General features: G+C 68.1%; 2 protein-coding genes across 5 annotated transcripts; both read right to left on the bottom strand.

The window, feature by feature from the left end:
• Positions 1 to 1,386: 1,386 nt before the first annotated feature.
• On the bottom strand, positions 1,387 to 7,376 carry CHRND (cholinergic receptor nicotinic delta subunit). Of its 2 annotated transcripts, none has more exons than XM_090051608.1 (12): positions 7,224 to 7,376; positions 6,728 to 6,873; positions 6,421 to 6,465; positions 6,009 to 6,118; positions 5,364 to 5,519; positions 4,510 to 4,625; positions 4,101 to 4,301; positions 3,521 to 3,632; positions 3,180 to 3,294; positions 2,565 to 2,775; positions 2,194 to 2,312; positions 1,387 to 1,687 (listed from the first exon to the last, which is right to left on the bottom strand). In XM_090051608.1, exons 1-12 carry the CDS (start codon positions 7,273 to 7,275, stop codon positions 1,505 to 1,507), a joined length of 1,566 nt encoding a protein of 521 aa, XP_089907734.1. In that variant the 5' UTR covers positions 7,276 to 7,376; the 3' UTR covers positions 1,387 to 1,504. The 2 variants fall into 2 exon arrangements, with proteins under 2 accessions (XP_089907734.1, XP_089907733.1); XM_090051607.1 differs by having other exon boundaries at positions 2,194 to 2,315.
• A 1,289-nt stretch (positions 7,377 to 8,665) lies between these two features.
• Positions 8,666 to 23,510, bottom strand: PRSS56 (serine protease 56). Of its 3 annotated transcripts, XM_090053641.1 has the most exons (16): positions 18,155 to 23,510; positions 15,680 to 15,817; positions 14,893 to 14,946; positions 14,066 to 14,255; positions 13,841 to 13,949; positions 13,615 to 13,774; positions 13,382 to 13,524; positions 13,032 to 13,191; positions 12,730 to 12,918; positions 12,370 to 12,531; positions 11,974 to 12,055; positions 11,512 to 11,650; positions 10,864 to 10,969; positions 10,573 to 10,662; positions 10,111 to 10,217; positions 8,666 to 9,664 (listed from the first exon to the last, which is right to left on the bottom strand). In XM_090053641.1, exons 1-16 carry the CDS (start codon positions 18,243 to 18,245, stop codon positions 9,491 to 9,493), a joined length of 2,094 nt encoding a protein of 697 aa, XP_089909767.1. In that variant the 5' UTR covers positions 18,246 to 23,510; the 3' UTR covers positions 8,666 to 9,490. The 3 variants fall into 3 exon arrangements, with proteins under 3 accessions (XP_089909767.1, XP_089909769.1, XP_089909770.1); XM_090053643.1 differs by lacking the exon at positions 11,512 to 11,650 and having other exon boundaries at positions 11,974 to 12,050; XM_090053644.1 differs by lacking the exon at positions 11,512 to 11,650 and having other exon boundaries at positions 9,530 to 9,664.
• Positions 23,511 to 23,606: the final 96 nt, after the last annotated feature.

Consider the following 23,606-nt stretch of genomic DNA (forward strand, 5'->3'; position numbering starts at 1 on the left):
TCAGCAAAGGAGCTGCCTCGCTCAGCGGCTCTGGGCACCCTCCTCCCTGCCCCAGGGCTGCCACATGGGTCTGGCAAGGGCTGAGCATGCAGGTCTCAGCCCCTCTCCAGTGACCAGGTGGCAGCTGGCACTGACGTCTCACCCCCCAGCCCTGAATGGACCCTGGAGCCCTCCAAGGGGGTTTCCAATGGGATCCTGCCCCCAGCCCCCAGTCACTGGGGGGGCAGGGCAGGTCCATCTCCATGCACCCCAAGGAGCAGGGCATGGGGCACTCGGTGGCTTGCCCTGGGAGCAGAGTCCCGGAGAGCAGACAGGGTGGGGTGCCCCTGGGGACAAGATAGGGACCACCAGCCCTGCTGCACAGCGGGTGCCTGGCTCGGGTACTGCAGGTCTGTCTGTGCCCCCTGCCGCCACGTGCCACCCTCGGTGCATTGGACCCAGCAAGGGGCAGCAGTAAACGCTGAGAACAGCTCCTGTCTCCTCCTAGCTGCTCCTTTAGCTCAGGCATTGGCAGCTAGGCCTTGGGTACCAGAGATGGGTCCCTGCTGTGGGCAGGAGCATCTGTGTGCATGCAGCCACAGTGCCTTGCACGTGCATGTGCCCCCGGAGCCCCCCTGCCTGGATGGAGGTGACCATAGTTATGCCGCTGCTTTCTATCCTGCTTAGGGAAAGGAGCACATGTGTCCACAAAGCAGAAGCTGGTTTGCAAAGAAGGGCTGGAAGGGAGCGGCGTGTGGGTCGCAGCTGGGGGGGTGCTTATGTGCAGGGGCCAGGAGGGGGCTTGAGACCTGTCTGCAGGGTCCCGGGGGGTACAGGGCACAGGGCAGCTTGTGACTGACTACTCGACAGGGAAGTTATGGTGGATGCCAGGAGAAACCTTGCAGAGCGGGACACGAATAGAGCAGAGCCACGTTCCCAGGGGAGGGCTGGGCCCCATGGCTTAGTGCACTGGACCCCCAGGCGGGTGAGGACCAGGGCTGGCCCTGCCCCAGGGTCCCCTGCCAGGACCACAGCATGGCTCACTGGGGGCTGGGGAGAGCAGCTGCTTGTCTGGTGCCACCTCTCATGTTTCCAGCAGCTGGCTCGTGCCAGAAGCTCTCAAGATGCTGATGTCGAAGGGGGCAACAGCTGCTGCGCGGATGGTCAGAGGCAGCGGCATGACAGCATGGGCCGAGCGGGGTTTGCGCCTTGGGGTACGGGGGCCTCACCCTCCTGCCCCTCGCCATCCCCGCTCTGCACCTCTGCTCCAGCCCCAGCCAGGGGGAGGGCAGAGCAGCAGGACACAGCAGGGCAGGGCCTGGAGGTTGGCAGCTGGGGGGCAGAGACATCGCCTCCTCTCCACACTGCCAAGACTTGGCGCTCGACACAGCCCCACAGACTAGCCAGCCCAGGCCCAGGGCTTTATTTTATCATCCGGGACAAGACGAGAAAAGCAGAAATAACTTAGAAAGGGGGGTGGGCAGGGCCCCGCTGCCCTGGGTGGGTGGCAGTGCCCCAGCAGCCCCTAGATGTAGCGGCGGTTCTCCGTGCGGTAGTTGAAGGGGTCCCCGGCGAAGGGCAGCGGTGGCGGGTGGTTGTAGATGCCCATCAGGAAGATCCACAGGGTCCCCAGGACCATCACCGGCGTCACCAGGAACAGGCAGAGCCGGTCAACCGTCCGGGCCACGCGGTTCCAGTTGTCCTTCTCCTGTAGCGTGGGAGGGGCCCGTCGGGATGGGGGTCCCGGGGGTGGCCAGCCAGAGCCAGGGAGGCCGAAGGGGTGAGGAACAGGCAGAGTGAGGAGGAAGAGAGGATGGAGGGGGCTGGGCAAGGCGGCACAGCCAAGAGCCCTGGAGACTGCCACCCTCCACCCCTCCCCTATAGCAGGGGCAGCCCGGGCTCCTCCGTGGCAGGCTGGTCTGCGGAGCTACTGGTCCCCTGCGGGGCAGTCCCCGCGGCTGCCCGCTCTGATGGGGGCAGGGGGCAGCCCTGGCCCTGCTCCTGCCCTCGTGTCTGCTGCAGTTGCCAACACGGTGCCAGCCAGAGCCAGCTGGGGGGACAGGGGCAGGGAGGGGGCGTCTCTAGGGGCTCCAGCCCCGCCATGCCCACCCCGGGTCAGGCTGGAAGCAGGGCTGTGGGTGTGGTGCAGGGACGGGGGCTGGGCCTTGTTCTGGGCGCCCAGGGGGCTGGGATTGCCCCCTGCCCCCCACCTACCTCGTTGTAGGCGTTCTTCTCCCTCGTGTACTCCACGATGAAGTTGGCCCCCTCGATCGCCGGCTGCAGCTCGCCATACAGCTGCTCCTGCGTGTCACCCGTGCTCGGGGGGGTCGGCCCTGCTGTGCGGGCGGGAGGAGGAGGGGAGCTGTGAGCTGAGAGCAGGCGGCTGGGAGAAGCGGGCATGGCAGCTTCGTGGGCAGGGTCCCGGTCCTATGGGGCTGCTTGGACGGGGGCCAGGGTCACATGGCACAGGGGCTGCTGCCTGCTGCATGGTCCCTGCACGGCCTTGCCCTGCATCTCCCAAGGGTGCCATCCAGCTGCTCCCCTGCCCCCCGGTCCCTGGCAGGGGCAGGGGCAGGGGCACTCACGTGCGGGGGTGGCACGGCTGGCCAGCCCGTGCCGCTCTGACTGCTTCTCAAACATCAGCTCGCTGCGTGCCTTGATGCTGAAGTACTCCTCCGCCTTGACGATGTAGCCCACGGAGCTGCTGCGGCGGATCAGCAGCCCCTGGCGCGGGTCGGGCTCGCTCTCGGCTGGCCTCGACATGTGCAGCAGGCGGGGCAGGGTCTCCAGGAAAACCTGGGGGGCAGGAGGAGGCTGGGGCTGGGGAAAGGGCTGGACTCCCCCCCACTTTCTTCCTTGACACCCGTGACTTGGGGGTGATGCTGATGCCAGAGCTCGGTGCCTGGGCCTGCAGTGTCGCTGGGGTGGAGGTGCTGCCCTCGGCTGGGGCTGGCCCAGCTAAAGGGGGCCTGCCTGCCCTGCCGCGTGCCGGGGGGCCAGGAGATCTCACCACCCCGCTGTCAAGGCTCAGCCACCCCAGGCCGTGCCATACGGAGGGTCAGAGCCACGCAGACCGGTCCTGCAGCTCCAGTCTCAGCTGGCTCTCAGCACGAGCTGAGGGAGATGGAGTATGCTGGCCCGAAGGCCGGGGACCCAGGCCTGCATCCCGCCAGAGCCCCCTTTGCCCCCATCCTGCTCACCTCCTTGGTCCAGGCAGACATGACATGGGTGCTGGGCGTCCGGAAGTGGATGTTGAGCACCACCACGCAGGTCACCACCACCGCTGTCACCAGCAGCATGATGAAAAGCAGGTACCTGTAGGCAGAGCCTGGCACTCAGCCGGGAGCCTGGGCTCTGCCAGGGGACCACGGGGCAGAGCTATGCCCTTGGGGGCCGCGCTCCCCCCACTTCTCTGCAGGAAGAGCCCTGCAGACCGGAACTGGCTGGGGGTCCCCATCACACGGGGCATGTCCCACCCACCCGGCAGAAACCGTCTACCCCCCGGCCCTGGGGGCATGCACGGGGGCAGCTGGAGACTCACTTGCCGATGAGGGGGACAGCCAGGGAGGTGGCAGGCAGGCGCTGGGAGATCAGCAGCAGGAAGACGGACTGGGCAAGCAGGACGGAGATAACCATGGTCATCTTCTCCCCGCCTGGAAAAGCAGAGCTCTCAGGGTGCCGCCCCTCCTGCCCCAGCTCTAAGGAGTGCCCCCCACTCCTCCCGTCCCCTGGCACATAGCAATGCCCCCGCTTGCTCCCTCGCGGGGCAGTCCAGCTCCACGGAGGGGGCAGCCAGCAGGCCAACCCCGGCAGCGAGTGCGGGGGGCTCCCCCTGCCCGGCTGGGCGCCTGTGGTCAGCAGAGCCAGCCTTGCCATCGCCGTGGGCAGGGGACCAGGGTCCGGTACCTCCTCGGGGCAGAGGGATGCCTTGTTCCCCACATGCGGGACTGGGGGGATCCCATCTCACTGCGCGTGGGAGGGCACCCTGGGATCCTGCGCTCGGCTCGGCTACGGGGGGACCCCTCCCGCGCGTGGCTGTGTGCTGGAGCACCTCAACCGCGGTGGTGAGGAAGGGGACCCCCCCTCAGTGTGGGCCCGAGGGGTGGGGGTCCCGCGCTCACTGTCGGCTGGCAGGTAGAAGACGAGGATGGCCAGGAAGGCGATGAGGACGCAGGGCATGACGATGTTGATGATGTAGAAGAGCGGCTTGCGCTTGATGATGAGGTAGAAGGTGATGTCCTGGTAGGCGTTGCTGTCGGGCGTGAAGTTCGGGTCGATGTTCTTGCGGGCCGGCTTGTGGATGATCTCCCACTCCCCGTTCTCTGTGGGAGAGGGGAGCAGGGACGGGCATCACCCCGGGCTTTGCAGCCGCCTGGCACCCCCTCGCTGGCCTGGAACGGGCCGCCCACCACCCTGGACGCCGGCCTGGCCGGAGGCTGCGAGGAGATGGCCTGGCGCTAATGCTGTGGCCTCAGGGGCACGGTACACGCCCGTCATGAGACCAGCCTGGGGCTGGAGGGCACTCTTTACCAGTGAAGGCCGCGCGGTCAATCTCGACCCACTCCGTTTGGAAGGATTTATTGGTGGTTTTATCGAACTCTTGCCGCAGGTGCATGTTGATCTCCTTGGCGTTGTACATGAGGGATCTGCCCCGGAGAGAGGCGGGTGAGTACATGCCAGCCGGTGCCTGCCCGGCACCCCTCCTCAGCTCCGGGTGCAGGAGCCAGAAGACCAGGCTCTGGGCCCGGCGGGCACGTGGGGCCTTGGGTGGAGGTCATCTCTACCCAGGGGTCGGTGTCTGGGGCTGAGGTGAGCCAGCCCACCCCGGCTGGAGGCCTCAGCCTCTGCCTGGTACCCAGTGCCCGCCCCAGGTGTCACGGCCACCCTGGGTGACGGGGAGCCTGGCCTCAGCCCCCTGACATCGATAGGGACTGCTCCAAGGGAGACGCACGTGGCTGTCTTCCCACCTGACTTCAGAGGGCTTGAGGGCTCTGGGGCCGGTAATGGGGCCGCACTGGCCAGCCCGGGGCATGGGAACGGATCCCAGGCTGCTGGGGCCACGCTGTGTGGGCGCGTACGGCTGGAAGGGACCTCAGGAGGCCGTCTAGCCTGCAGCACCCGGACCAGCCCTGACAGACGCTTGTCCTGAAAAGCCTCCGGCCAAGGATATCCCACCACACCCACCCTTGGGACATCTCCAGCCTGTGTCCTTGCCCATCAAACCCATTTCCTCTTGTCCTTAATTCTCCTTGTCCTCCCGCCAGGGCCACAGAGAACAGCTTGTCCTCCTCCTCCTCTTCATGGAGGTCTGTTAGCGGGGAGGTCCCGCGCCCCTCTCGGCCTCCCCTCTTCTAGGCCGCGGTGGCGAGTGACCCCGTCCGCACCTGAACTTCAGGCTGCAGTTCTGCCAGTCGTAGGGGAAGAACTTGACGTTGATGGGGCAGGCGCTGTGGAAGATGGCGGGCGGCAGCCAGTACATGTCGCCCGTGCTGTACACCAGCACGTTGCAGTAGTACGCGATCTGGAAGGTGCCGTCATTGCTGCGCAAGCAGAGCGTGCCTCAGGGTGAGCGCCGCCAGCCGTGGCAGTCGAGAGGGCCCCGATTCTCCCCCGCCACTGCTGTACTGGCCCCGTGCCGGGGTACCCCAAGGAAAGCTTTGCCGGCACCAGAGCAATGGGGCAGCCTCCTCGGGGCTTGGGCTCTGCTGAGTGAGCAGCAGCCCCGTCCTCAGCTTGAGGAGGGCGTGAAGGTGCCAAAGGCCCGTGGGATGCATGTTCCCACCAGCTCGTGGCCGTGAGTACCGCGATGGAGACCGAAAAGCAGGAATCCGGGGAGGGCGTTGCTGACAGCTCCGTGCACAGCTCCAGCCAGCACAGGGCCCTGTCCCCCCACCCCTCTCCCCACCGGAGGGACGCCGAGTGGGTTGGGGCATCCCCGCCTCGCGGGCATCGCTGACCAGGGCAGCCAGCTCAGAGCTCGTGCCGTGCTAGTGACGGGTACCGCCACGGCCCGGCCCCCGTGGGCTCACTTGTTCTCCAAGAAGATCTCGGGCAGCCACAACATGTCCGGGGGGAGCCGGAGGATCTGGATGTCGTCAAACTCCGACGTGTTCCACTGCAGCCGGAGATCCATCCAGCTCTGCGAGAAGCCCGGGACACCGGTTCGGATGGGAACCGGCGCGCACCCGGAGCCACCTCTGCCCAGACTGACTGGCACAGCAGAGGGATCGGGGGTAGGCTCTGCCCGGAGGAGGCACCTTTGGCCTCCTGTGCCTCGGGCGCCAGGCTCGAGGGGCCAGGGGAGCCGCGGGGAGGCTGCCGTGGCTTCTGGGGGACAGGAGTGCTGCAGCAAGCAGGCACCGGGGGCAGGGGGATGGGCAAGGGCTGGGAGTGAGCCCTCCCCACCCCAAAATCTGCCCCAGGGAGCCTGACCCCACTCACGTGCTCAATCCAGACATTGGTGGTGAGGGTCTCGTCGGCTTCTTTCTGTAAGGACAGCAGGCAGCAATGAGGTGGAGCCTGGGCCCCCGGCCCCCCGCAGCGGTGCTGCATCTCCCGGGGGCACGGTGCAGTGCAGCTTCCTCCCTCAGCTCCTGGGACCTGGTCTGGGCAGGGGCTGAGGACCCAGCTGGGCCTTTCAGGGCAGGATGAGGCCCAGGGTGAGGCGAGAGAAGTCCCGGGAGGCCCCTGAGCTGCCCCGCGGGGTGGGTCCTGGCCGCCCCGTGCCCGGGGGGTCCCCGCCACGCACCAGCGAGACGAGGTTGGAGAGCGTCAGGGCAATGTAGAGGTCGACGGCCTGGTCTGTGGAGGCGACGGGGCGCACGTCCTTGTTGTAGCCCCTCTCGTTGAAGAGGTAGTTGATGAGCCGCTCCTCCTGGTTCACGCACAAGCCGCCTGTGGGTGCGCGGCCCTGTGAGCGCGCGGGGGGCTCGCCCCCGGGTCCCGGGGTGGGGTGGGGGTGGGGGGCGAGGGGGCAGGGGTCCTGGCCCCAGCCTCGTGCTCCTGCCACCGCCCCCAGAACACACGTCCCGGGCCTGGGGCAGGGAGCCCCGCTGTCCTGCAAGGGGCGGGGGCGGCTGGTCACCCCAAGCCTGTCGCCCCCCTGCCAGGGAAGGCCCTTCCCGGGGTCCCGCCAGCTCGGGGGCTCCACGGGGCTCGGCTCCCTCCGGGATCAGCGCAAAGCCACCGGCAGCCGCAGACTCTGCGACCCCCCCCAGCTGGCACCCCGGCGCCCCTCTCCTTACCCGCCAGGGCGACGGCCCAGAGCGAGGCGAGCCGCAGGGGTGAACCCCCCATCCCGCAGCGCAGTGCCGGCCCTGGGCTGTCGGCGGGCGCTGGGAAGTCGGAGCAGACGCCGTGGGGGAAATGCTGGAGACGGGCAGGGGCAGGTGCACGGGGGGAGGGGTGGGAGCGAGAGCCGCGGGCGAGGCGGCATTGCAATCCCGTCCCCCTGCTGCCCCCACCCCAGGGGCAAGGGGCAGGTGGGTGACGCCGTGCTGGGTGCTGGGCCGTGCGGGCGGCTTCCTCTCGGATCGGCTGCCCTGCCGGTACCATGCCGAGGGGCACCCAGACCCTGCCAGGCAGGCAGCATCTTGGGGGGCTGCCCCACAACCACGCCACCGCGGGGTGCCTCGGGGGCTTCTCGACTCTCTCCCAGGCGCGCCGGGTGCAGGCGGCCCGGCAGCTCCGAGCCCGGTGCCCGCGGGCACCGCAACCCCGCAGCTCGGCAGCCAGAGCGGGGGCTGCAGATGGGGCCTCATCTGGCCATGGCCACCCGGGGCTGGCATGCCACGTGGTGCCGGTCCCCTCCACCGCTCCGGGGGAAGCCAGGTGCTCGCTGCAGTCGGCAGCTGCAGGCAGGGCAGGTCCCGGTGAGCGGGGACTGCACCAGGGTCTCCGTGCCCCGCCGCAGGGGGGTCCCAGGCGCTGGAGGGCCGGCGCTGGAGGGTCGCAGGTCATTTCTAACCCTCCGGGAGGGGCCTCTTCTCTCTGTGCTGAGGAATCGCACTCCGGGACGCGTGGGTCCGGCCTGGCCTGGGCAGGGCTGTGTTGCCCAGTCTAACCAACAGGTCCAGTATCCGGCGCTGGTGTCCTGTCTTGCCCAGCTTGGTGCCAGGGCCTGCTTTCCCATGCAGCTCAGCACCCCTCCTCCCACTAGCTTCAGCTGGAGCTGCAGGTGCTCAGGACCATGGGAATCCCCCGGGGCGCTGGAAGAGCCCAGGAGTCCTGATGGATCCGTGGAGCTCGTTCCTTCCCCAGGCTGGACAGAGCGCCCAGGCATCCTGGCCCCCCCGCCCCCCAGCCAATGCTTCTCCTTGGGGCCTGGCAGCACCACGCAGGGCCTTGGCAGGCGTTGCCGGGGGGCAGCCGGGATGCCGCGTGGCTCTGAATGCTGCTGCGAGGGCGGCTGGGAGCAAACAGCTGCCCCGTCACTCACCACTTGCCAGCAGCTGCTTCCTGCTCCGCTAGCACCAAGCCCGCGGGGAGCAGTCCCGATCCCGGTCCCGATCCCGCTCCCGATCCCAGGCCCAGCTCTCTTCGGGGGCGGGAGCCAGGCAGCACCGGAGCCGGGGTCACCACTGGAGACCCCGCAGAGCAGGGGGGACAGTGGCCCTGCCTTACTGGCCCTGCAGACCCCTGAGACAGGGTTACCATAAAATACCCATTTATTTAAAAATAAACCGTTCTCTGTACAAATAAATAGGCCCTATGTGTCGGCCGAGGGAGACTCTGCGGAGGGATGAGCTGTCCTAGCTGCCCCACTCCTGCCATCAGCATGTGGAGGTGGAGCCAGCTGCCCTGCCCCTAGGAGGCAGATCTGGGGCCCTTTTACAGATGGGGAAACTGAGGCAGAGCAGCAGAAGGGCTGTAGCCAAGGCCAGGCAGGGAGGCCAGCCTGAGGAGAGGAGCCCAGGGCTTGCAGACAGTGGGAGCGTGGTCTGTCCCCATGCCCAGGCCTGGCGCCGGGGCAGTGCGGGCACAGGGGGCTGGGGTCCGTGCTGTGCTTGGCCTCCTGGCCCTGCAAGGCAGGGAGTGCAGGGGAGCCTGGTACCCAAAGCCTGCGGGGAAGTGAGGGGACGGGGCCTCTGTCAGCCAGCAAAGAGTCACCTGCTCCGGCTGATGCTGGGGCGTGGGGCAGCCGGGGCTACAGGGAGGCTGCTGAGAAGCCAGGAGCCAGCGCCGGGGGGGTCCTCGGTCCCGGGGTGCACCGCTCAGGCCTGCTCCACCCTTGTGGGGCCGGTGGCCAAGGCAGTGTTCGCCCCAAGGGGCTTGCCTCCGCCACTTGTGCTCTCCCCATGCCCCCTGCACCCTCCCCACGCCTTCGCCTTGCTGCTGGGGTAGGCGTGCTGGACGGTGCCAGACTCTGCAGTGTGCCTGGCTGGAGGGTCCAGTCCTGGCTGGCCCAGCCTCAGCCCGCTCAGTTCTCCATCTCCAGGGGACACCCCTGCCTGGCCTCATCCTGCCCCAGGCCCAGTGGGGCAGGGGGCAACACCCAGCCTCAGGGTCCCTGTTAGGTTTTCAAGGTCTCCAGCGCGGCGGCCACCAGGCCTGGCATGCTGCGGTGCAGCGAGTCACTGTCCAGCCCCACGAGGCCGGGGAAGGCCACGGCCCTGCCACCGACCGTGGCCCGGACCTGCGCCCTGCACAGCCCCTTGGCGTTCTTGGAGCGCAGGTCCACCAGGATCTGAGGGGAGGGGAGGGAGGGAGGGAGGTGTGAGAGCTGGGGGCACGCGCAGGGTGCTCCGCACTGGGGAGTGCGAGCCAGCAAGCCTGCGCCCCCGCCCCCCACCCCTCCGTCTAGCACTGCGAGGCCGCCCGCTCCGGGTGCAACACCGCAGCTGGGGACCTGCCCTGCAATGTTCGGGACAGGAAGGGAAGCCCCCTTGCAAGCCTGGGTGGGGGGCTCGAACCCAGGAGGCAGTAGGGTGGCAGCAGGGCCTGCTGGGCTTGAGCTGGAGGGTTAACCTCACCCAGCCCAAGATGGGGACCAGGCTCTGGAGCAGGGCAAAGGGCACTGCGCCCACCCCAGGGCGGGGGGATCCCCACATGCACTGGGCCCTGCTTGCACCGCAAGCCAGAGTAGCTCCAGGCGGGCAGTGCCCGGTGCCGGGCGGCAGGGCGGGCACTCACCTCCTGGAAGGTCATGGCCAGGTCCCCGTCTGGCACCTGCAGCACCCAGCGGTACAGCTCCCGCACGGCTTGGACGCGCCGCGCCGCCTCGGCCAGCCCCAGGCAGCCTGCACCGTGGCAGAGAGCGCAGGGATCAGGGTGTGCCGGCCCCCAGCCAAGCCAGGCTGGGAGCTACCCTTCTCCCGGGGGTAGGGGGCTTCACGGCAGCCACCTCTGGGGTGAGACACAGCCACTGATAACAGGGCACAGATGTACTGAGCTGGGGGACGGTGAGCCTGCCCCCAGCTCTCACGGTGGGGTGCACCTGGATGCCTGGCGAGAAGGGAAGCTGAGCTGCCAGCATCGGCCCTGGGGCAGTGGGGGCTTGGGCCTAGACCCCTGCAGCCCTGCCAGCGCAGGGCACCAGGCAGAGGCCAGGTGAGGCATCCTGGGCTGGTCTCCTGGGCCAGGGGCTGCGCCTACCTCGGCCGTCGCCCGCTGCCTCATCCCCTGCGACGTCACCCCGGAGCCCTCGCTTCTCCCGTGTGGGGCGGCCCCCCGGGACTGCAGGTCCTGCCACAGGCAAAGGGGGTCAAATAACCCGGTGGGAGAGGGCGGCCCTCTGCCCCCACCGGAGCCGGGCAGGGCAGCGTGGTGGTGCCAGGGCAGGGAGCACAGTGCAACCAGCTCTCACCCAGCACGGCCATGCCCCTGCCACCCTCAGCTGGCTGCCATGCCCCAATGCCCCCCCACAGACACCCTCCAAGCGCTTACGGTTTGGGGCAGGGGCACTGGTGGGCTCTGCAGTGCCCAGGGGGGAGGGCTGAGAGCCCAGCGTGGCCCGCAGCTGCCGAAGGCCACGTTCCTGCAGCTCCTCACCCTGTGGGGCAGACAGTGATGATGTGAGGGGGCTGAGGGGTAGGGGCAGAGCTGGCCATGGGGCACACGCCCCCCCCCACACACACACAGTGGCAGCCTGGACAGGGTTAAGAAAGGGCCTTGTTACCTCCTCCAGCTGTGGCCACCTGCCCAGGAGAGGCTATAAAAGTGGGCCGGGGCAGGCGCTGGGGGGTGCTGGCTGGTCTGGAGGCCGATGGAGGAGCAGAGCAGCATGCGGTGTGGGCTGGCGCTTGGGGGGTGCATTGAGGCAGCTGGGTCTGGGTAGTGGAGGCCCACGGGGTGGGCAGGGGACACGTTGTCTCTCTGGGCCCAAGGGTGCTTGTCCAGCGCCAGTGCCAATGCAGGGGCCCTGGCCAGAGCCCCAGACCCCTGAGCATGCGTGCAATGCCACGGGGCAGGCTGCTGAGCCCCACCTGGCCCTGGGAACTGAGAGAGCTTGCAGCCGTGGCCCCGCATTGGGCTCTGCTCCACCTGGGCTGGGGGCAGCAGTCGGGGGCAGCCGTGGGCTCCCTGCCCCGTTACCTGCAGGACGAGCTGCTCCTCCCCGCGCGGTGGCTCCAACTCCGGCTCTGGCTCTGCAGTGCCAAGCTCCTGCACCTGGTCCTCTAGCTGGAGCCCCCGGGGCTGGGGCCTGGGGCTGGGGGCCTGGGGCTGCCCGGCCCTGCAATGGGAGCTGGGTGAGGCCCCAGCCCCAGCCCCAGCAGAGTGTGGCCAGGAGCACCTGGGACCCCTGCCCTGCGCCTAGGCCCATGAGTTATGTTCCCTGCTGCCCCATCTGCCTCTCCTGTGCCCCCCAGAGGCTGCCCCTCCATTGCCCCAGTGCACCACAGCTGCAGCTCTATGCATGCCCTGAGCGTCTGCCAGACTGGGCACAAGCCCGGGGCGCTGGCTGCTTCCTCTGCAAGCTGCGGGGAGCGGCCCCCGTTGCACTGGCCTGTGCCTGGCACTAGCGTTACCCCCTTCCCTGCGCCCCCATAACTGTACCTGCGTGTGGGGCTCTGAATCCCTCCTGCTGCCTGCTTCACGGGGCCAGCGCGTCCTCCCCGAGCTGCGTCCGAGGCCTGCTCTGGGGGATTGACACAGGGCTCAGAGCTGGCAGCCGGGGGGGGGGGCGGGCAGGACCCCCAGCCCAGTGGCTATGCCACACCTTGGCTGACCTGTGTAGGGACCGGGCTGGTGCCCCAGCAAGGACAGGTGCCTGCCAGGGACAGGGCTCGGGGAGATGGAGATGTGAGCAGCTCTTGGAAACCAGCCTGAGGCCCCCACAGCCCAGCGCTAGCGGGCACCCACCCGGTTTGGGGCAGGGTCGGACAGTGGCATTTGCCGTGTGTAGGGGTAGGCGGTCAGGCAGCGGGCACCTGCTGGGTGGGGGGGCCGTACCTGCAGTCACCCGGTGCAGCTGGGTAGGGAAGAGGTGGGCGTAGAGCCGCTCCAGGGCCCGCGGCAGGGCCTGCGTGAAGAAGGAGACGTCCAGGCGGGCCTGGAAGAACTGCTCGGCACGGCGCAGGAAGTCCAGCAGTCTCTGGGCATAGGCGCGCAGCTCTGGGGGTGCAGGGGGGTGCAGGTGTCCCACGGTGCCCCCCTCCCCCACATCCCTCAGAGCTCCCCCAGCTGTGCCCCCAGCACAGGGCACCCGGGGGTGGGCAGAGAGCAGAGCCCTGGCCAGGTCAGCGACCCCCTCAGCTGCAGCCGGGCACTTCCCAGGCCTGCTCTGGCACCCTGGCAGCCCCCGGCACTCACCGCATCGATGCTGCCGGGTCTGGCAGGCCTCCTGGGCTGCACGGGCACAGGCCTCCTGGGCCGTGGCGGGGCCGCAGCTGCGGGCGTAGAAGGAGCAGAGGCGGGTGCGCTCAGGGGCTTGGCGCTCAGTGGGCAGCTGGGGCAGGGCCAGCAGCTCTGGGCAGCTGGGCTCGCGGCTGGCGGGTGACTCTGGGGGGGCGGGGGGTTCGGCATTAGAGGGCTTGAGGATCCTGCAGCGCCCGTCCCCTGCTTGCCCCAGGCACCCCTGCCCTAGCCCGTGCCCCCCCCGCAGTGACACTCACGCTGCATCTGGCGGGTGATCCAGTCGGCGAAGGCGGCCACGCGGGTGTAGACACCTGGCTTGCCCCGCTCCCCGCAGCCGTCGCCCCACGATGTAATCCCGTAGAGCACAAAGCGCCGCGCCCCGGGGTCCTGGCACGTCAAGGGCCCCCCGGAGTCTCCCTGGGCCAGGAGCATCATCTCTGGTTGGCAGGGGGTGGGGGTCCCCTGGGACCCTGTCCCCTGCAGAGGGTGAGGGGACACCCAGCGAAGAGACCCAGGCGTCCTGGCTGGGGCTTCCTAGTGCCTATGGCCCATGGCGCATGGCCTTGCTCTCCCTCCACCCCCAGTTTGGCCCTTCCCCACCTGGTACCTGGCAGGAGTCGATGCCACCCGACAGGTACCCGGCGCAGAACATGGCGCTGGTGAGCAAGTCCTGGCCTAGCGCGCCGCGGCAGGCGTCCTGGCTCAGCAAGGGCACCCGGGCCTCCATCACCACCTCGGCCGCCGGCCCCTCTGCAGGTGCAAGAGCCCGTCACACTGGGGAGCAGCCGCCCCAACCCCAGCGCCACGGGGCTCAGGCCAGGGCCACGTGCCCACACCCACCTTCGTAGAGGGAGCCCCAGCCAGCGATGTAGCAGGGCGTGCCCGGGGCAGGCTCCAGGGGGCCGTCGGGCAGGCACACGGGGCTCACCCACGGCGTGGGCACCGGTGGGCGCGTCAGCTCCAGCAGGGCCACGTCCCCGTGGAAGGTCTTGGGGTTGAACTGCAAGCAGAGGCGGTGGCAGCGAGGGCACTGGGGGCGGGCGGGGGGCAAGGAGGGGGGGTTTACCTTGGGGTGGGTGATGATGCGGCTGACGGGCAGCTCCTGCTCGCCCTCGTCCTGCTTGCCCAGGTCGTAGTCACCCACCACCACCGTCCAGGCCAACTCGTTCCGGTTCCTGCCGATGGGACAGCTGGGTGAAGGGGGCCTTGGGGAGCAGCACTCCCAGCACCCACTGCCCCGTGGGTGGGCGGACAAGCTGCCCCCTGTGCCCGTGCCCCGCTGGCCCCGTACCCGGTGAAGCAGTGGGCGGCCGTGAGGACCCAGGCGGGTGCCACCAGCACCCCCCCGCACATCAGCTCCCCGTCCAGCCGCACAGACACCAGCCAAGGCCAGGCCCCGCGGGGTGCCACGCTGCCACCCACAATCTTGCCCTTGGCTGTTGTGACGGTGGGGGCTGCGAGTGCCTGGTGGCCGCACAAGCCTGGGGACAAAACAGAGAAGGAAGGGCTTGGACGGGGCACGGGGGAGCAGGACTTGGCCCAGTGCAGCCGTGCCCCTCACTCCTGACGCGCAGCCCCATGCGCCCCCCGCCCTGGCGGTGCCCTTCGCTCCTGACCGATGCTCCCCGGTCTGGCGCTGCAGCCCCTTCCCCACACCTGCGGCTGCGGCCCTGGGGTCTCCCCACGCGGGCCCTGTCGCTCTAGAGCCGAGTGCTAGTGCTGGTGCGGGGCGGGGGGCTGAGCCGGCGCGTGGCAGCGAGAGGTGCCATCCCACATGCGCGCAGCTGTCAAACTTAATTGCCATTAGCGAGGCGAGCGGGCGGCTGAGCCTGTGTGCGCTGGGGCCGCAGGCCACCGGGTCCCCGGGGGGGCAGCTGCTGACGCTGACCCCCATGCCCCCGCGGCAGGCGGCCTCGGGCCTGGCGCTGCCCTGGCCCACGCCGAGCGCTGCGGGGGCCGGGGGGAAGCCCGCAGGCCTCAGGACGCAGCGTCCATGTGGGATGGGAGCATCCCGCAGAGTGAACCCCCCCCGCGCACACATGCACAGGCCATCGCCACCGTCATCAGCCCAGCCTCGGCCCCTGCCGCGCGCGTGGGGCTGCAGGGGGTGGCTCTCACCTGGCAGCGGCTGGTCCCCGAGGGTGTTGGGCAGGTCCGTGCTGCGTTGCACCCCTGCGAGGCACGGAGAGAGGAGTCGGAGCCTGTCCTTGCAGGGCTCCTGGCGCTGCAGCCAGGATCAGGGGGCCTGGGTCTGGGGTCCAGCCAGGGCAGCTGGGACCTGGGGTGTGTGCCCAACCCTACCCACACTCAGCTCACCCGCGTGCCCCACCCTGCCGTGCCCCCACCCATCCCCTTCCGCAGGAGACCCCCAATACAGCCCCAGAGCCACGGGCAGAGAGATCCCCAGCAAGACCCAAGCATGGTCCAGCCTCTCCTGCACTGTGCCAGGCGCAGGCAGCAAGGCCGAGCCCTCAGGGGGTGGTGGGCACCCGCCTGGGTGGGGGCACAGGTGCTGATAGGGGTTGCAGGCCCAGGGCAGCACACAGTCGTTGGCAGCAGCTCCGGGGCAGCCAGGCCAGCGGAGGGGCCGCAGGGGCTGCAGGAGGAGCCGGGGGAGGCATTGCCCGATGTGTTCTCCTGGGAGGTCTCCGGGGGACGGGGGGTTGCTGTGGGTGCAGGCACGGGCTGCTCTGGAGGGGTCTCCAGGGAGGCCTGGCATAGGGCTCTGCGGTGCCCAGGGCGGCGCTGGCACGGTCCGGCAGTGCTGCTCCGCTGCGACGGGGGCACTCCCTGTCCCCACCCCACACCTCGCTATTCCCCAGCCAGGCTCCCAAGCCATGGGTCTGTGAGATGGGAGCCCCCTCGCTACCCCCACCTCCACCAGGGGGGCAGGGGCTGGACTCACGGGGGCAGGGCTGGGTCTGGTTGCCACAGGTCTCGCAGGCCTGCAGCCGCTGCCTGTGCTCCGCCAACGCAGCTTCCAGCGCCAGCTCCGCGCTTTCCAGCGCTGCCTCCAGCACCCGTGTCCCACGGCTGGACAGTGCTGCCGGCACAGAGGAGGGGATTAGCCCGGCCACCGACAGGGAGCAGCAGGGGAGGGGACAGACTGGGGCCAAACCTTCTCTGTGCCCTTGGGGCTGCTCTCGATTACCACTCCTTCCCACCGGTACCCTGCCCTCTCCCTCCCGCAGGGCCGAGCGTGGGCTGTCTCCACATCCTCTTACTTGCACGGCAGAATGGGGCCCTTTCACATGGTGGCTAGGCCCAGCAGGGACAGAGCTGGGCGTTCATGCCTGCCTGGCTCTGGTCTTGGCGTCCCCAGGGAGCTGCCCGCCTCGGGGCACAGCCGCAGGGAGAGGGGCCGTGTGCGCCCATGTGAGGGGTCAGGCGGCCCTGGGGTGGAGGGGTTGGCTGCATCCTCCTGATCCCAGCACACTGCTCAGGCCATTCACAGTACCGGCCTGGTGGGCTGGGAGGGTCAGAGCCCCAAGCCCTGGTCCATAGCACTACCCTACGGGGAGCCACCCATGTGCCATGGGTCCCCAAGCAGCAAGGCACAGGTCCAGCGGGTCACCCAGAGTGACACAGAGGTGGCATGTGGGTCATGCACGTGGGGGGGTGGGCATGAGGTCAGGCACAGTGAGGGAGGGCAGGGAGTGGTCCCCATGTGGGATGGAGGATGCTGTGTGCACTGAGCCATGGGGGCATTGCCTGGTGTGCACACACGCACACGCGCGCAGCTCTCAGCGGCAGGGCTCCCATGTCCTGGAGCTGGGGCAGCATCGGGGGCGAGCGCTGTATGTGAGGCTGTGGGGGAAGCCGAGTGGGGGCTGCTGGGGCAGAGATGCCTGTGTTCGGGCACGCAGCCCCGGCCACGTGTGTTTGCACTAAACCAGGAACCAGCTGAGGCTGCAGAGAGTGGCCAGCCCCTACACCTCATGCCCCTGGGGCTGTGTGGATGTTTGTACTGGGCGTGCCTTTGCACAGCTGTTTGCAGCATGCGTGCATCTCTGTACTCATTGCGGCTGTGCATGCATGTACATGCAAATCTCTGGGCACATCTACACATGTGCATTTACTAAATTACTGTGCAGTATGGGCGTGTGTCTACAAGTGCATGCCCGTACTGTGCAGTAAATATGGCGACTTTTGCCAGCTTGAGCATAAATGTGATATCTGCATCATGCAAGTATATTTACACCCAATTGGTTACTGTGCAGTAACACATGTAGGTGCCTTACTGCGCAGTAACACTGTGTGTGTGGACTGATTTGGGACTAACTTTAGTCCCTGGTCAGTCCACGGACAGCATTAATGTGCTCTAACACCTCACATGTAGATGCTGGCCTATTCCTGCATACTATGCAGTAAGTTACTGTGCAGTAAATTTAAGCCAGCACGTGTAGATGCCTTCTGCGTATCCATTGGTGGTGTTTATATGTATTTGCGTGTGTGTGTACATGCACATTTCTGAGTGTTCATTGGTGGTATTTCTGAGTATCTGCATGTGCTCGCGTGTGCATAACTGTGTCCATGGTCGGTGTGTGTGTGCATGATGCATGTGGTATGTATGTGCATGTGCATGCACATCAGCCTGAGCTGCCTTTTGCCTCTGCTCAGCTCCTCACATGCTTGCCCAGAGGATGGTGCTGGGCTACAAAGGGCAGCTCCAAGCCCCCCTCCCTGATCTGGGCCCTTCCTTTTCCCTCAGGCGGGAATCCGACCCCCAGGAGAAGGAGCTGAGTGCTGTGGGGGGAGGTTGGGCTTGGCCTCGGGAGGGACTCACCCCTCTTGGTGCAGCCGCAGATGCCCATGCAGGGGAGGGAAAGTGACTGCCCCCTTCCCCCCCTTGCACGGTCCCATCCCACCCCCTATCCCCCACGCCCTGCAGACCCTACCACAAAGGACCCACTTGCATCCGCAGAACAGCCCGGGCTGCACCTGGACCCCAAAGACTCTGCGAGATGGATCCCGCCCACCCTGCCTGCCTAAGGGGGGAAACTGAGGCACGAAGAGGCCTTCCTGGAGTCAGGGTGAGCGTGCAGCAGAGCTGGCATCGGGGTCCTGGTGTCCAGCCCCTGCTCCGTGAGGGCATGCTCCCTTGCTAGCGCCAGGGAAGGAACCCAGGAGTCCCGGTTCTGCCCCCTCCCTCTGCTCACCAGCTGGAGCTGGGATCCCAACACCCTCTTGCTCCCACCATCCCCTGCACACCCCTCTCCAAATCAGGCCCAGGATCCTGGCTCTCCCCCCGCCTCCCCCCTTGGCAGCTAAACAGCCCTGGGGGCAAAGCCCCTTGCACACGAGCCCCTTGGACAGGTGCCCACCAGGGCCTGCTCCGGGGAGGCGAGGGTAATGCTGGCGGCTGGGGGGCTGCACTCACCTTGCAGGACGCTGGCGGGCATCGAGTACAGCTCCCTGCCCAGGGGGGCCCCAGCGGCCAGCTGGAGGAGGCAGAGCAGGGGCAGCAGCATGGCGCGGCGGGTGGGGACTGGGGTGCGGTCGTGGCCCAGCCTGGCTGGAGCTGGGAGCTGCCTGGGGCTGGCTCCTTCCCTCCCGCTCTGCTCTCGTCTCCTGGCTGCCGGCGCTGACCGTGACAGTGGAACAATGGGTCGGGGCGAGTGGCGTTGTGTATATATACAGTGCCACGGGGGGCACGGGGCCGTCGGTTCCCAGGCCGCAGGACGCACAAACAGCTGAATTCATGCCAGGCCCGGCTGCTGGGAAGGACGGGGGGGTCGGGGCCGATCCTGTTTGAATCCATTTGGGTCCTGGGTAGCGCGGGGCCCCGGCTGGCTGGCTCGGGCGCACGGGGCCGTCTGTGAGCTTCCCCGCTCTGAATGCGCCCATTGTCTGCAGCCCCAAGCGCGCGGAGCCATCAAAGGCTCCCTAATGATCAGAGGCCGCCCGCCTCGCTTGATCACTTTCACGCTTCCCGCCATGCCAGCCCAGCGCTGCCCGCTCGCGGCCCAGTGCCCCTGGCCCCGCGGCCGGTCCAGACGTGAGGCTTTGGGGAGCGTCGGGGGGGAGGGGGCAGGCTTGCCACCAAATCGGGCTGGGCTGGCTCATCACGTGCTCGGCCATTGCGCGTTGGCACAGCGTGCGACCCGCTGGCAAGCTCAAAGGCAGGCGGCAGCGAGGGCCCGGCTGGGCTGGGGGGCCTTGTGTACCCTTCTAGGGGAGCAGGGACCGTGCAGGGTGCCCCCAGCGCTGAGCCCGTGCCGTGCAGCGGCTGGGATGGATCCTCCCTGTTGGGGAGCACCCACACGGCTCTGCCCTCCCCGAGGGCACCTGGCTGCGCGCCCGGCCAGGCCCCGTGTCTTGCCAGAGCCCTCGGTGCTGAGCAGCTCTACCGTGGGGCGCCCAAGGAGCAGGCTTCGGGGGGAGACCTGCTGAACCCCAGCTAGGCCCGGGCCGGCCCACGCTTGCTCCCCCGCTGCGCTGCTAATGAAGGCCGGGCCCAGGCCTGGTTCCCACCGGCCCCCCGGCAAGCCCATTGTGCGGCACTGCCCTTTGTTCTCGACCTTCCCGGAGGCCGCGGGGCCGTTCTCGTCTTCAAATGCCCCATTGTTTCGGCTGTCCCCGGAGAGCGCCCCCGCGGCCCAGCTGCCCCTTCGCACCTCTGTGGTGGGGGGCTGCTCTGTTCTTGCACCCGCCTGCCCCAAAGACCCCCCAGCCTCTCCCGGGCTGGTCTGGGGGCTTGTCTCCAGCCTCCATCTTCTGTCCACCACTGCTGACCGCTCCACGGAGCCGTCACCTCTGGCCCTTGGGGACGCCAGGCTGCCTCTCCTCAGCTGCCCACAGCCTTCAGGCCGCCCAGCCCGGTCCTAGCTCTTCCCAGACAGATCCTGGCCCCTGCCGACATCCCTGAGGGCAGGAGCCCGCCGCCCGTGCCTCTGGCCCGGCTGCTCCCTGCCGGGGGAGCCGAGCTGCCCCGTCTGCCCGTGTTGCTGCGGTCTGGCTCGTGGGCGTGGGCTGTGCTCAGTGTGGCGGCTAGAGCCACTTCTCCTTTGCTTGTGTGAGAGCTGCTGTGAGCTCCCCCAGGAGCCTGATGCCCGGGCTGGTGCCCTGTGCCCACGCCCTTCTCCCTGGCTCAGCCCGCCATGGTCGCCCCAGGCCTGCTGGCGCTGTGGGGGACCAGAGAAGCAGGCAGCCAGGTTCGCCTCAGCCGGCCTGGGCTCGTATCTGTCTAGGACGGCCCTGATGAGCGGCTGGGTGCAACGGTGGGCACCCAGCTCCCTCCCGCTGGCCCCCGCCGCCCGCCTGCTCTGCGGCTGCTCCAGTCTGCCCAGCTCCTGCCGGCATCCCCGCCCAGGCTGGCTGGCTGGGCTCGCAGGCTTGTGGCCCCGGCTCCTGCCTCTCCTTGCAGGAAGGCGGGGGCAAGGCTGTGCCCCCATGTGCTAGGCATGGCGCCCCAGCCCTACATTGCTCCTGGCCCTGGTTGCTCCAGGGGCCCCTGTCCTCTCCCATCAACCCCCGCCCCCAGCCAGCTGATTGGGCCCTTGCCTGGCAGGGCCCTAATGGCCCCATAGAGTCCCTGACAATGGGCGCATCTCAGCGGATCAAAGCGCGGTAACTGCCGCGTGAGCGAGCAGAGCAGAGCGGCTGGCACCGGGTCCGGGCGCAGGGAAGGATGAAAGGCCCCGCGCTGCTGCTGCTGCCTCCGCATTGTCCGTCTTCGGCTGGCCGCCAGCCCCGCCAGGGCACGTAAGCCCCTCTGGAGGGGGGAGATGGGGGGGGGTTTGGCAGTCTCTGGGGCTGGGCCCTAGCTGCTCCTGACTTCACCTCGGCAGGGTGGCGACTGCCCGAGCTGGCTGCCTGCTCCCGGTGGGCCCCTACGATGGTGATGGGGCTGGGCGAGCAAGACTGGGTCTCAGTGCAGCCACACCAGAGGATGCTGGGCTGGTAAGTTTTGGGGTGCCCCACGCGCTTGTCTGAGCCCCCAGGACAGAGGGTCCTGGCCCTCTTCCCAGGTGCCTGATGCTCCCACCCCTATCCCAGCATGCACCCTGTGAAGGGGCAATAGGTTGCCTGTCCTCTGCTGCTGGGTGCAAGTGAGGGTGAGGGCCCGCTGCACCCCCCGCCTTCCCAGGATGCTCCTCCATGGCAGGCCTGCGGCACCATGGGGGGACTGGCCCTGGGTTCGGCCAGCAGGCCAGAGCCACAGTCCCCACCCTGCCCCTGCCTTTCCCCTTGCAGTCACCCCCTGGCCTCTGCTCCAGGGCTAGCTTTGTCCATTCACTAACCTAACTGGCGAGGAGCACAGGTGTCATCGTTTCATAGTCGGTCGGGTCGGAAAGGACCTGAGCAGATCATCGAGTCCGACCCCCTGCCATGGCAGGAAGGATTATTGGGGTCAGACAACCCCAGCAAGGTGTTCGTCCAGCCTCCTCTTAAAGCCCCCCAGGGTAGGAGCCAGCACCACTTCTCTTGGAAGTTGGTCCCAGATCCTAGCCACCCTGACCGTGAAGTCGCGCCTCCTGATATCTAGTCTGAATCTGCCCTCTGCCAGCTTGTGACTGTTATTCCTGGTCACCCCTGGCAGTGCTCACGGGAACAGGGACTCCCCCAGTGCCTGCTGGTCCCCCCGACTAGTTTGTAACAGGCCACTAGATCCCCCTCGGCCTTCTCTTGTGGAGGCTGAACAGGTTCAGGTCCTGTCGCCTCTCCCCGTAGGGCCTGCCCTGCTGCCCCTGACCATGCGAGTGGCCTCCTCCGGACCCTCTCCATGCTGTCCACATCCCTCCTGACGTGCGGTGCCCAGACCTGGACGCAGTCCTCCAGCTGCGGCCTGACCAGTGCCGCACAGAGGGGGAGGATCACCTCCCTGGACCTGCTCGAGATGCATCTGTGGATGCAGGACAAGATGCGGTTGACCTTCCTGACCGCGTCCCCACACTGCCGGCCCATGTTCATCTTGGCGTCAGTGATGACCCCCAGATCCTTTTCCACCTCTGCACTGACGAGAAGGGAGTCCCCAGCCTGTAGGTATGGTACCGGTTGTTCCCCCCCAGGTGCAGCACCTTGCACTTGTCAATGTTAAATCCCATCCTATTCTCGTCCGCCCACCCCTGTGACCTGTCTAGGTCTGATTGTAGTCTGTTGCATCCTGCCAGTGTGCCCACGTCCCCCCACATCTTAGTGGCATCAGCAAATTTGAACAGGGTGCTTTTTACCCCCTCGTCAAAATCACTGATGAAGATGTTGAACAGCGCGGGCCCGAGGACCGAGCCCTGGGGGACCCCACTGCCCACGTCCCTCCAGGTTGAGAAGGACCCATCCACCACCACCCTCTGGGTGCGGCCCTCCAGCCAGTTGGCGACCCATCTGACTGTGTGGGTGTCAACACCACAGCCCCCAGTTTCTTAGTGAGAACGGGGTGAGAGACAGTGTCCCCAGCAGCGTCCAGTCAGAGAGATCCCACGGCCTGTGGAGCCAAGCACCCCTGGCCCAGCAGCTGGGATCCTACACACTCTCCCCCCCATGCCTGGGTGGGGCTCCTGGGCACGGCTGGGGGGTCGGATGGGTCCCTGCTGCACCACAGGCAGTGCCATGTTCAGCAGCATAACTTGGGGTGTCCTTTTAATGGACAAAACGTGCCCCCCCCCCCCATCTCTGTCTGAGCAGCAGCAGCCCAGGACACTTCCACAGCCAGGGCAGGTGGCAATAATGCTGGGGGCCGAGTCCCGGGGCAGGTAAGACTGAACCCCCTTGTCTTCCCCTGCCCAGACCCCTGGCCCTGCTCACTGTCTGGCCCCCCCCACCCCGGCCCTGAAGGGCCTGTGGCCTGAGCTGCTGCGTCCTGCTTGTCACAGCCCCCTGCCTGGATGGGTGGAGCTGTCCTACACGGTGCTGGGCACCAGGCCAGCACCTGAGACGCAGACCTAGTGCCCAGAAGAGCTCAGCGCTGCCAGCTGGGCCCGCCCTGCTCTGCCCCTCCTGCCCGCTCAGCTCCGCTGCTTCCTCTTGCCTGCTATGAGGAAGAGGCTGGGCTGAGCCCTGCCCTGAGGGCTGGAGGGCAGGATATGGCCACACACCCATGGCAGGACAGGATGTCAGGCCTGGCTGGAGCAGGGGATGGGGGATGGGGAGGGCAGGAGTTGGGTTTCCCAGCTCCGCTCCCTCCTGCCCCCACCTTGCAGCCGGGAGCTTTGGGCACAGACCACCCACCCCTGCCAGCCTTGTGCACAGGCCACAGCCCTTTAAAGCCAGGACTGCTTTTCCCCTGGGAGAGGGGGGCACAAGCCCCCCCAGCTCCCCAGAGTAGTAGCTGTGCCTGTGGCCGAGCGGGGAGTCCGGACTTGCGCTGAGCCAGCGCATCTTCCTGGCGGTGACGGGGGTGGGGGGTGTTGTAGCAGCACCTGGTGCCAGATGGGGCAGGCTTGAGGTCTCCCAGGGGGCTCCTGCCCCCCAGGCCTGTGCTCCAGCCACGGGACCCGAGCGCGTCCCACGCGGGAGTGGCTGGCTGGGGAACAAGAGGCGGCGTGGGGCGGGCTGGTGGCGGGCAGGAGAGCCAGCTTGGGCTCCTCATCCCGGCCCTGCCCGGGCCCCCGTGGCCGAGGGCCTTCCGCTTCTCCGCCCCGCGCCTGGTTTCCCTGCGGCACGGCGCCGGCGTCCGCTCGCTGCTTGGGCAGCGCGGCCGGGCCAGCGGCGCAGGAGAGCAGGGCCGCGCCGACTCGCACCGCCGGCCGCCTCGGGGAAAGCCCGCGGCGGCAGGACGGTGCGAAGTCCGGGCTGGGGGCGGGGGCGGGGGCGGCGGCGGGGGCCCTGCCCTCGAGCGCCGGAGCCGCCCCCGCCCCTGCCCCTGCCCCTGCCCCTCGCCCCGGCCGCTGCAG

Source organism: Crocodylus siamensis, chromosome 6, assembly GCF_052110815.1.
Source record: "Crocodylus siamensis isolate JL-2025a chromosome 6, ASM5211081v1, whole genome shotgun sequence".
Classification (NCBI taxonomy): domain Eukaryota; kingdom Metazoa; phylum Chordata; order Crocodylia; family Crocodylidae; genus Crocodylus; species Crocodylus siamensis.

What these genes read in the sequence shown, in the direction of transcription:
- CHRND (XM_090051607.1), bottom strand. Translation starts at nt 7,275, where the DNA reads ATGGGGGGTTCACCCCTGCGGCTCGCCTCGCTCTGGGCCGTCGCCCTG. An exon ending in GAGATCTTCTTGGAGAACAA is followed by an intron (nt 5,520 to 6,008) that starts GTGAGCCCACGG and finishes CTGCTTGCGCAG; the next exon opens with CAATGACGGCACCTTCCAGA. An exon ending in AGAAGAACGCCTACAACGAG is followed by an intron (nt 1,688 to 2,193) that starts GTAGGTGGGGGG and finishes CCCACGCTACAG; the next exon opens with GAGAAGGACAACTGGAACCG.
- PRSS56 (XM_090053641.1), bottom strand. Translation starts at nt 18,245, where the DNA reads ATGCTGCTGCCCCTGCTCTGCCTCCTCCAGCTGGCCGCTGGGGCCCCC. An exon ending in CGGGGACCAGCCGCTGCCAG is followed by an intron (nt 14,256 to 14,892) that starts GTGAGAGCCACC and finishes TTTTGTCCCCAG; the next exon opens with GCTTGTGCGGCCACCAGGCA. An exon ending in GCCGCCCACTGCTTCACCGG is followed by an intron (nt 13,950 to 14,065) that starts GTACGGGGCCAG and finishes TCCCATCGGCAG; the next exon opens with GAACCGGAACGAGTTGGCCT.